Here is a 12,695-nt window from a genome sequence, read left to right as displayed (position 1 = left end):
TAAAGTCATCTATGGGAGGGATCTATAAGGACATTTACATAAAATGAAGCATGTTAAGAAGCAAAGTTGTTTCAGCTATTCACACCAAGTTGTATAATTGTTTGACTGTATAGGTTTTCCCATATTTACATGTATACCTTTATGTACTGTTCATTATTATCTTTTTTAATATTCTATCTGCATATGGGGGGGGGGCTTTTCTTGACGAAATCTTTCCCCACTTCCCACTTCCACTTTCCATCTCCAGAAGTATAATTGGTTGTGCCCCTTCCCGTTAGCGTCGCCACGAACGCAACCATTACCATTGTAGGATTTATCAATCACTTACTACACTTGTTGCAGAACTAAAATCGTAGATTAGTAAATGGACTTTAGCCTACAGGCTGTGCCGTGTTTCATTATATTTTTTTATTTATTATTTTGAACTAACGGTTTTGGTAAACATGACCTTCGCGTGGCATTCATGATTATGCATGTTGCATTTGCAGTGATCGAGCGCTAGGTTGCCTTAACTGAACAATGCAGTGATTTTTATATAGTTATAGTATTACGAGGTACTTGTTAATATACCACAGGCACAGGTCGTGAACCAGTCTCCAATATCCGAAGTAATTTTCTCAGAAGAAGAGAAGAAGAGATCATATTTAATAGTAAGTACTCGCTTTAAGGTACCCTATCAAACAGATATTGAATAGGTATAGTTAATGAAGACTAGGAATAAAGCATAATGCTATTGTGACCGAAATGAATCTAGACAACATGGCGTCTGTGATTTTGGCCGGTGTTGACTCATGGTTGATAAACATTCACCGTCAAATGACGTTAATTCTTTTCATCAAAAGTTAATGCCAAAAACATTATGGAAAACAATTATGGAACAAGGTTATATTTGCGTCAGAGAATGACAGTACGCTGAAACCAGAGAGAGAGAGAGAATTATGAATTACGATACATAATAGTGGGTGTACAACACACGTTACTGTCTTGTTAACATATAGGTTCTTCCAAGTAGCCTATCCACCCAAAGTTCGTACATATTTGGTGTAGAAAGAAGATGCTGATACAAAGAGTATAAAGAGCAACAGGCATTAAAACTGCACTAGATTTTTGTTTCTTCGAAGACGTTAAAATATCGATTCTGTCTAAAGTCATATATATTTAGGCCCCATTTTCGCTTTCTGTATACCCCATCGACCCTACCCATTACCACACTCCCCAGGTCGTGTTGGTAATACTAAATGACTCAAGCGAATCTCAACCAGTGTTGCAGTTCTGGAGCAATCATTTTTAACAACACGTAGGGGAGGGGCAACCATTATGTTTGAATCAGGGTGGGTTGGTGTAATCGATGTATCATCGGTGTTCCTGAAATGCAGAGTCTCCCTGTGTATTACTGTTACAGCTAAGGGGAGTGTACACCTTACTCCAGTTGAACTGCTCGATATATATATTACAGAATAGGAGCATATATAGATAAAACATGGACATATGTAACCACATGGGATACGGGGAGGCAGAGGCAGGGAACTCAGGTAGATGAGATTACATTGCATAATTCAAAGCCTGGACTAACAACTGGGTGCCCTGGAAAGAATCGGACAAGGACACGGACTTGATTCTAGTGGAATATACTACAGCCCAGCAAATAACTAAAATGCAGAAGCGTAATTTTTCATACTGAATAGTGTTAAAACTACCCCAGACACCTGTGTAAAATTAACGATACAGAGAGCCACTGCTCAATTCGGTATATCAGTCATATAGTTTCAAACATAGCATAAACAACGTACGTGTTTTATACATTGTCTCACTTTGATCTATTATTTCCAAGCAGCTTTTCCATGTGTTTTGATGGTACAGCTAACCGGAGTGTACACCTTACCCCAGTTGAACTCCTCAAATATATTACATCACAGGAGCATATATAGATATATTATGGACATATGTAACTACATGGGATACGGGGGGCAGAGGCAGGGAACTCGGGTAGATGAGATTACATTGCATAATTCAAAGCCTGGACTAACAACTGGGTGCCCTGAAAGACTCGGATACGGACACGGACTTGATTCTAGTGGAATCGACTACAGCCCAGCAAATAACTAAAATGCAGTAGCGTAAAATTTCTTACTGAATAGTGTTAATACTACGCCCTGTCACCTGTGTGAAATTAACGTTACAGAGAGCCACTGCGCATTTCGGTATATCAGTCATATAGTTTCAAAAATAGCATAAACAACGTACGTGTTTATACATTGTCTCACTTTGATCTATTACAAGTATTTCCAAGCAGCTTTTCCATGTGTTTTGATGGTACAGCTAACCGGAGTGTACACCTTACCCCAGTTGAACTGCTCAAATATATTACATCACAGGAGCATATATAGATATATTATGGACATATGTAACTACATGGGATACGGGGGGGGGCAGAGGCAGGGAACTCGGGTAGATGAGATTACATTGCATAATTCATAGCCTGGACTAACAACTGGGTGCCCTGAAAGACTCGGACACGGACTTGATTCTAGTGGAATCGACTACAGCCCAGCAAATAACTAAAATGCAGTAGCGTAAAATTTCTTACTGAATAGTGTTAATACTACCCCTGTCACCTGTGTGAAATTAACGTTACAGAGAGCCACTGCGCATTTCGGTATATCGGTCATATAGTTTCAGACACAGCATATATAACGTACATATTGTATAAATTGTCGCACTTTGATCTCTTTCAAGCATTCATCGCGTGTTTTGTGAAACGAAAGTTGACTTTGCTGGTTATATGTAAATATAATATATCAGCTTGTACCTTGCAAAAGCGTTCTGCAGTAGTATAGTTTAACTAAATGTATAACACAGCACAACAGCACAATACAATACAGTAAAGATAATTTTGATTTTTTTTTCCTCGTGCAGACCGTTACGATAAAGTGATGGCAAAGCAACCGATTCTTACAGTAGCTTTCATAATTTTTGCAAGTTTTGCATTGGGTGAGTTGAGTAACTATTAATCCCACGTTATTTCTACCCACAGCATTCGCGTTTATTTCTTATTTTCATTTTGTTTCTACTGTATAACCTACATAGGCGAATACATGGGAAATACATTTATCAGAACTTCTCTAGTGTCTTGCCTTTTCATAAACTCTGTTGTTGTAAATCGTAACAGTACCTGCAGCATGTGAAACATACCCCAAAATGTAAATTGCTTTTTGGCAATACGAAGGTAGAAGTTGACACTGTCTCATATGCTACATCGACAGCACTTTTTTCAGTAACATATATCATAATAATATAAATATTCACAAAATGTGCAAACGACTATACGGTGAAGGAAGTTCCGAGCAGAAACTTACTTTAAATTCGAAAAATAATTCACACTATGATCTTTGCATTTTATGATAAAGCTGACGAAGATGTTTGCAAAACTCCACAAGTTCTCGAAATTGGGAAGTCTGGGAAGATCGTGTGTTCTTTCAGTGAGGATTTCTCTAGCATCCACTGGTATTTTAACTTAGATGTAAAAGATGGACTTCCAACGATTAGTTACAGCAGCAATGGGGTAGACGGTACCGGATATACTTCAGGGGAGTTCAACATCGATCCAGATGGATCTTTAGTAATCAATAACGTATCGGTGGAACACGAAGCTAAATTCTCGGTGGTTGAATTTGAAACGCTACAAGACCTTCCTCGGGAATATGAAATAAATATTATTACTTTTAGTAAGTACACATTCTATTTATTATGGGGTTATCCCAACAACATTTTTAATAATGGCATTTGTGTGGACATGTTAATAATTGGTCATCACTCTGTCTTTGAGTCCTTAGTTGAGATTAAACTTCACACTGTATATATTGTTTTCTTGGATGACAAGTTCTAAGGTAAAATAATATATAATAGAGCTGACTTAAATAAGTTTGATATTATGACGCTATATGTTAAAAATAATTCAGGACCAAGATTGATAATTTTATTTATTGTCATTCTTTTACCAGACATGATAAGTTTATCTAAACATAGAACAATTGAATAATACCTGTATATATTTCTTACTTACATTATACAATTATAATAACCGAGATTGTTTATATAAGTATAATTTAAAGTCTTTAGGGAAGTTAAAATGTGTGTAATCATCTCTAACCTATAGTTCGACCGGAACCTACACACCCTGTTATTGACGACTGTGCCGCCTTTGGGGATGTCTGCTACATTCAATGGCAGCACGAAAGACCCATAGTATGTCGAATACAACAAGCTAGACCTGGCATGGCGTTAACTTGGTTAGTTAGAACCATAGGAGGTGATATTGCGGTAAACAACGAAACGACTTATTCAAGTCTGGCGAACTCATGGACAAGCTCCCTATCTGTGGATGATCCGTTTATACACTCATCATATCTAGCACTGCTAGTATGTAAAGCTGATGATCAATATAACTTGTTGGATCTAACTGAATCTTTAGTTCTAGTTCATAACCAAGAGAAAGAATCACCATCGCTGGAAACAAGAGAGGTAGCAGTTGAGCGAAATAAGAAGATTCGACTTCCATGTGATGCCGAACATCACCAGTTACTCGTTTGGGAGAAGATCACACAGACTGACAACGCTATTACTACTGATACTACTGTCCTTATCGATGCTGTTGGTGATGGTCAAACATCCGTTGTATCAGATGAATATAAACTCGAAGAGGGGAATTTAATCATAGATCAAGTGGACATACATCATGAAGGTTTATACAGATGTACATACAATGACGGTACTACAGAGGGAACCACCACAGTTAATCTTGTGGTGTACGGTATGTTCAGGCGTTGTTCTGTTAATGATGTATGATGCTTCGAGTCTGAACAGCTGATTTCCTTAGAAATTCTTATGAAATATTATCACATACATGCTATATTAGTAATTCATTAGGCAGCATACTAACAGGCTTAACACGAGTTCACACTTTATAATACGACTAAAACTATAAATATTATTAGACAAAGGTGTGTTCCATTCTTTTCATTCAATAGTATACATTTCTGAAAATATCTGAATAAAAATATGTGATAAAATATATTACAAACTGCTACTGAAGAGTGTCAAATTGTTTACAAATTCAAAGATTAGTGAGAGTTCCGTACACAGGGAACATAATCATGTATTAGGGGTAATATTTTAACTGAATCATTCGTGGAATCTATTTTAATTGTAATGAACGAAACTATAGCTTCAATTTCATAACAACCTTGTATCTGTGCTCATTCTCAATTATTTAGTGATCCCCATCCCAGGGTATCCTGTTGTCGAGGGATGCACACATAAGCAATACTGTGTACTGGATGTGGGTTACACAGGAAGCCTGACATGCAGTGTGAGGGGCATAAGACCAGAGGTAGAATTAGAGTGGAGGGTGTACCACGAAGATTCTACAAAGATGATATCTCTTCACGATCAGCAACTGAAAACTACATCCAATGACGAAACCTTTACCGTATTTCTTACTACACATTTCACGACGAAAGAAACGGCTGAAAAGAAACTAACTGTTGAATGCAGAGTCATAGGATCTAATGCGAAACATTTTAACCTGTCCTCGAAAATTGATTTGTTATTTCCTGGACTAAGTAAGTTGAACTCACGTGAAAGATGATCTATGTATTCTGTTTACATCAAAAACGTGTTATTTATAACATTGTAGGTTCTACATAAAGAGTAACAAAATGGATTCTAAGTATGGGCATCAGTAACGGTTTCCCAGATCAATTGTAGTACAGTGTATTGTTAACACGGAACTTATTAAATTACTTACAATAGTGCCTGCTCGCTGTTCAAATGCATAAGACCCAATATCCAGCGGGAAGTGGGGTTCCATAACCCACTAAATGATAGTTTTTCATAGTAACTCTTGACGTCCCATAAACTGTAAAATGTTATTGCAGGCCTAAGGAGTAGTCCCAACTGATTTAAAGGATTTGTTTGTTTGTTTTTTTAGGGAGTATGACAGACTCTTTGCTTTAAGATAATTTTAGCTTTACTGATTGTATTTCATGCTGATCTTGTCTGCAGTTAAGCCGGATCCTACCGGGCAAACTACGGCTGAAACCACCCAGCCCTCTACAAGCATAGCTGTCATCATCGTCGTTGTCGTCATCTTGATCATTGTCATTGTGGTAATCGTTGCTGGAATTCTTTACACAGGTATTTTACCAAATAATGACGTCATGTACCCGTCGTACACTTACACAGCATGATTAAGTTATTTTTTGCTTGGTAGCCTAGATACTAGTAATAGCTGATAAATGTACTGTTATCTGCGAAAAAAAATTATACGATAAGTAGCTCAAAGATGTGCTTCTTTTCACCTCTTTGCAGTATTTGGGGGAAGACAACGATCGAAATTACCACAGAAAGATGAAGAGGTTTGTAACTTCCAACTAAAATGCAAGTAATGACATCTAAAGAGATATAATTGAAATCAACTAACCGAAGCCAACAGTTTTATGCCATTTCATTAAGAAAATATGCAATGAAAACTCGTGAACTGAAGATATGTCTCAAAGGAAGGTCATATCACTATTTATCTCGACGTGCACATTTTAATGACTACACGTGAACTGAAACTATGCCTCATAAGAAGGTCATGTTCTATTTATCTAGATGTGTACATTTTAATTCTTTGTTTTTCCCTCTTCTACAGCGCGTCCCATTGGTCACCAGGCAAGGTACCGTTGTCTGAATTATTACATTCTAATACGACATTTTAATTCGTATTTTAATGTTTATGATATTCTCCTTTAACTTCATATCACTATATTAAAAGCTGATACAATAGCAATTTTAAACACATATCGAGGGTAGAATTGGCAGTTAACCAATCAGTTATCTTAGCGTTAACACCACGTGGATAAGTCATTAAAAGTCAACATCTATAGAATTTCCAGTAGTACTTGTATGGAGCCTGACCCTCCAATTTGTCAGCCATTGAGGAATGGTAAAATTAATTATTGATTATATCTGGGCTAATGCTGTAACAGTATAAATGGTGTTGACATATGATCATGGGTGGCTGATTACACTTTTAGGTGTGAGACTTATTGTCATGGTAACCAGTACTCTTCTACGTAACGATCACGTGGAAGCTGATACATTCTGACGAACACTGGCCGTGCTTCTGATATATAACAAAATATTCAAAAAACAGAACTTACACTCGAAATATTTTACAATAACCGTTTTACGTTAACTTTTTCATGTTTATGTTGTGTCTATGTAGATTCACTCTTCCTCTCTCAACTGAAGTCTATCTACGAAAACCTTTACAGTGCAGTCAAACCAATCCCTTTCTTACATGGAAATTTTACAGTGCATGAACTGTATGTTGAAGGTGGCATTGAATACAAGTCGAAAAACAAGAAAAAAGAGAATCCTTGGGAACCTTTAGATTCTTACAACAATATTTTTACTCATCCTGAGATGATGGGTAATCGTTGGATTATTGAAGGAGAACCAGGATATGGTAAATCAACCCTATCATTACAACTTGCTTATGAGTGGTGCAACAAAGTTCCAGGGTCATTCATGAGTGACATCGACATATTTCTCTTCATACGCCTGAGACAACTGAAAGGAGTAAAGTCTATTTATGAAGCAATTAAAATGTTCATCTTACCGAAGAATTCGTCATTTACTGTTAATGATATTAAAGACTTTATAGCTAACTCTTCCTCTGTCTTGATAATTTTGGATGGATTCGATGAATATCCTGAAAGAGACTCTAAAGAAAACTCAGATGTATATGATATCATCAACGGCAAGATGCTGCCTGAATGTAAAGTAATTCTAACAACAAGGTCGCTTCAACGTCCTAAGGACTACGCACCCCGGACGAACGTTATTAGGCTCACAGGCTTCAAAACCGAAGCACAAGATAAGTACATGCAAAAAGCTGTGACCGTCAACGGCCACAAATCCATGGAGAATACAATTAAAGAATGGCTAGAAGCAAATCCAATTCTTAATGATCTCTGCGTGGTTCCTCTTTTCTTCGTGATGTATGCACATCTTAGTTTAGAGAGTGATGCCCTGAGAAACTGCACTTCCGTGACCAGTTTCTTCCGCTACATGATCACGTGTCTGCATAGTCATTTGAAACTAAAATTAAAAGATGAGAACGTTGATATGTTACTGTTAAGTGAGAATTTTCATGAAGTGTTGGACAAACTTTGTTTTGATCATCTCAACGGACACTCATATAACCCCGATATTAGCAAAGACATTCTTATACAAAAGCTAGGAAACGAATTCCTTGAACATTACTTAAGCATCGGAATATTACGAGAAGAGAAAAGTGTCGTAATGTCGAATGAGCCGTGGGTCCAGGCTTCCGACCATGTGAAGACCGTTTCACACGTTCGTTTCTATCACAGTCTATTCTGTGAATGGTATGCCGCCCATCATCTAGCTGATGCTTTAGATAAGATTACACCAGGGAAAAACGATGAAGAAGGAAAATGGCAGATTTTGGAAGATTTAGAGCCTTCTCATCTCCAGTATGTTTACCGATTTGCATGCGGTATCAAGCCAAAAGCTGCAAAACAAATCTTAGATTATCTGGATGTCAGTCAGAAAGCGATGGAGTCCTTTTCCATTTTATGTATTCTTGAGCAAGGTGGGAACATAGATGCTATCATCGACAACGTGCGGAACCTTTGTTCTGGAGAAGAAGGCCTACAGCTTCGCCATCACGACACCAGAATACTACAGAGATCAGTGATACAACTACTCAAAATAGCTGTCAGTAGAGAGGTAAAATATCATAGTACCTTAGTAATTATACTCATAATCAGTTTTGACGTTTTGTGATAGAAAGTTTGGAATCATATTTTCCGGTTTATGAAATGCAGAGAGGATACCTTAGCTGATGAACAAATGTTAAAATTGTTTAGGATCATTAATCAAATTTTGATTCATGTATATTTATCTTTCATTCTCTTTCGCAGATTACAATTAAAAAGTTTACACTCGATGAATGTTTCAAGACAGTTGATCTCGAACGGAATGAGATCGTTCTGAATACTGACGTTCGTTTACCACCACTGATTGACGTCAGCCAGCTGTGGTTCCACCAAAAGGGATTTCAACTTAGTGAAGAAGTTCTAAGTGACATTTTCAAATACGCCTCAAGTTGTAGGAATTTAAAAGAAATCAGGTAATTTGCAACTCATCTATCAAATAATACAGATCAACATGACACTTTGTCTCAGAGTGAAATTTTTTTCGATTACAATATTACAATATATTACAATATTATTTAATTTACGAGTGGAGAGGAGAGCAAACGATAGGTTAGAGGGAGGTTCTGTAACTTTTAAGTCAGTATTTTCGTAACAAGGTTATACATGATTCATCTGGAAAAGTCGTGAACGTGTCTCAGGTACTTCGACTTCAACTGGTAACTGAATACTGTATATTAAAGGGATGTGATTATGGTTTTAGTAATCACTACAGTAACTTCACTGCGTAAACTGACTTCAGAAGCAAACCGGTGGGATGAATGAGAAGAAACAGCTGCATAGGAAGAAAAAATGACACATACAATCTCTAATGGGGTAATGATTTCTGCATACCCAAGAAAGTCTTTTGACGACAAACTGTCAACAAAATATTTACTTCTTGAAAACATAGGAAGGATTTATTCAAGTTAAGACTCACTTCATTTGGTAATTCGTTTGTCTATTCAGCTTTCTGGTTTTGTACAATATCGCGTTAACTACATCAGGTAACAGGAAACTAAATGAAATACACTAGCAAAATACATATGTGCATATGCCAATAATGAGCATTTGAACAGTTTAATCATACATACGTCTTCCGACTGACATATTACATAATTTATTATTTAAGCTCCGTTTTTCTTTCTTCCAGTTTTGCATTTGTCTTGATGCCTTTAAAGATTAAAGATAAATCTGCGTTTATGCATTTAAAATCAAATGGCTTGAATGACATCAAAGGTAACGTTTGCATTTCGATTTATTTGTAACTGATCAGCATTTATAAATGTTTATAATAATGTTTTGGACATTTCCAACTGCATCGTTATGTCAACTTTAAACCCAATTAGTTTCCAAGTACAAATTGGAAATATCTTAACTCAGTATTTTAATTACATGTGAATTTCTTGTTTATTATAAGACATTTACATGTTGAAGTCAAACAGAATTCTCTAACTGGGCAATTGTCTTCCAACTTTCAGTCTAAATGTATTTCTTGTTAGTAAATTTTAGTAATATTGCCTAGTATGGGGTAACGATTAACTCGGGGCCTGTGGGCCACGGATTAACTGGGACCGATAAAGCGATAGCAGACAGTTGCCCTTTGCTGAAACTCGGGCTTTTTCATCTTATCACGGGCCCTTTTTGAGTGAGGATAATTTAATAAGTAAAGTATGAACCAGTTATATGTATATGAATAGCATTAGTCAATAGAAGATTAAAAAAAAAGGGAACAAGGAGAGATATTGGCATATTTGTTGTAGATTATGTTGTTTCTTAACCTTACCGTACAATTGCAATACGATTTGGTTTCCACATCTTTTAGATGACATATATAACCTGCGTACCTTTTATTGTTTATATAATCTTGGGGTCCTTTATGTTGCGAGGCCTGAAGGTTCTCCCATGATCATCACCACACGTTACGCCGCTGGCGTGAAACATTCTTACAATACTATCACTGATATGAATATGAATAATCATACTCAACAACAAACTCATTTGGTATGTTATATAGCATTGAACCGTCATATGGAACATTATGATCGAATTGTTAAGCATAATCCACATTAATTCTCATGTCTTCACTTTCTTTTTCAGTCATTTGGTACTCCTCAATCAACTGTTACTCATTAGATATGGATTCTGGAACTTGGCAGGTACGCTAACTTTAACTTGTATGAACTGCTCATGTATATGTGCTAAGTTTTCCTTTTCCTAAAATAGACACTTTCATTTTGTGATAGTGGTCGCTTTTACAAGCTGATACAATGTTGCGAATAGATAATGACGGACCAATTGAAACCAGGGGCCGTGCCCTCCTTTAAAAATTACAAATACAATCAATCCCCCCCCCCCCTTGTCGCCCATACATTTGATGAAAGTAAACATTACAGAATATTCAACTGTGAATGACAGTTGCAAAAGAAACATAAACAATATTTTAACTACCGCATAAACTACACGCTAAATTCTCACTATATTTAACAATATGGGCATTTTACTTCTTAACCAAGTAAGCATTCTGGTAAGACTATGTTAGATTCTGTCCAAATGTTCAATGGTCCTATATGGCATGACTCTAGTGTCAAATCTAACGACCTAAGGCACCATATCCCTACCTCTCCTCTCAACCTATTAAAGTGTCCATGCACAACCCCTATATGAGAAATAGGTCTCTCCTTCAAGAATTTCCTAAGACCACTTGTTCTGAAGTTGGGGGGGGGGGGGGGTGGGATGCTATCAGTAATTTGCCTAAGGTAAATGTTGCATAATTTGGTACTGAATGACTCTTCATATAACTTTAATATCTGTTGATAGTCTGTCGTTGATGATATATTTAACACATGATCTAGTGGAATAATGCTCATTTTCTTTTCTCACCACAGCAAACCGAAAGTTTGTCCAAACTTACTAAAGAAGAATATGATAAAGTGGTAATGTTATACTTCTTTGATACAAGAAACACTCTACTGGTGAAGGGTGTGGGATTGTTCATACTATTACATTCATGATCATTATGAATGGTTAATCGACACGTGTTATCATATGTTTAATGTAGGCAGTTGTAATTAGGTGCAAAGCAATGGTATTTTGAAGTTCGTAAAGATTCATCACGCATGTTTTCATTCATTTTGTTAGACCATAATTCCCTTTAATTACATGCTTTGTCCATTTTCAATGTTTGTTACTACGACTACTTACTGTACTTATTATGTGACAAACCTATCTTTAGCTAAATATCTCGATCAGTCGAGCAGTAACGGAACTTGATTTTTTTTTTTCCTCCTTTTTATAGGTCACCGTTTGGAACGAGTCGTAAGTCTAATGTCCTGCAGAAACGGATCTTGGGGGCCAAAGCTTACAACAACGACCCCCCCCCCCCTCCTTTTCGACCCCACTGAAAAATCAAAACTATTATTGTTAGCACATCGATGTGTAAAGAACTCAACCGTTCCGGTATTTTATAGCCTACTCATTATCCAGAATGCAAAATTTCACATCTATATTTCTTCTGGAAGAGGTTCGTCCAATCCCTTACATTGTTATTGACTTCAATGTCGTCAGGGCCTTACCGATCCCTTTTTTTAACCCTGTATCGGCGTGCAATTACAATCGATTGCTATACACACACTGATCTTACCAAACGCCAAATTATTCTGTATTAAGTTTCTAGCATGACATATGCGATAAATGATTCTGCAAAAGCAAAGAAATACGCGATAAACGATGAAAAAATAGCATCATCATAATTGGAAAAGAACAGCACTTTGTACGACCTGTTTGAAGATGCATGAATAATATCGATGACCTTCCGAAATGAATTGACTTTTGCAATATAAGCTCCAGCATCGAGGATTGTTTTGGAGGAAACACTCTAACAAAGATACGCGTCAAGACATGAATATGTAACAGTTATGTATGTCT

At 36.7% G+C, this 12,695-nt stretch overlaps 1 protein-coding gene across 1 annotated transcript; it reads left to right on the top strand.

The window, feature by feature from the left end:
* The first annotated feature begins 496 nt into the window (after nt 1-496).
* On the top strand, nt 497-12,435 carry LOC139983089 (uncharacterized). Its single transcript, XM_071996435.1, has 14 exons — nt 497-650; nt 2,917-2,991; nt 3,408-3,725; nt 4,157-4,810; nt 5,274-5,621; nt 6,064-6,195; nt 6,370-6,416; nt 6,695-6,719; nt 7,271-8,802; nt 8,997-9,205; nt 9,922-10,007; nt 10,869-10,927; nt 11,657-11,704; nt 12,067-12,435. Exons 2-14 carry the CDS (start codon nt 2,934-2,936, stop codon nt 12,088-12,090), a joined length of 3,540 nt encoding a protein of 1,179 aa, XP_071852536.1. The 5' UTR covers nt 497-650; nt 2,917-2,933; the 3' UTR covers nt 12,091-12,435.
* Nucleotides 12,436-12,695: the final 260 nt, after the last annotated feature.

This window comes from Apostichopus japonicus, chromosome 16 (genome assembly GCF_037975245.1).
Source record: "Apostichopus japonicus isolate 1M-3 chromosome 16, ASM3797524v1, whole genome shotgun sequence".
Lineage (NCBI taxonomy): Eukaryota > Metazoa > Echinodermata > Holothuroidea > Aspidochirotida > Stichopodidae > Apostichopus > Apostichopus japonicus.
Note: the sequence above shows the minus strand (reverse complement) of the source record. Positions and strands in the feature narration are given on the sequence as shown.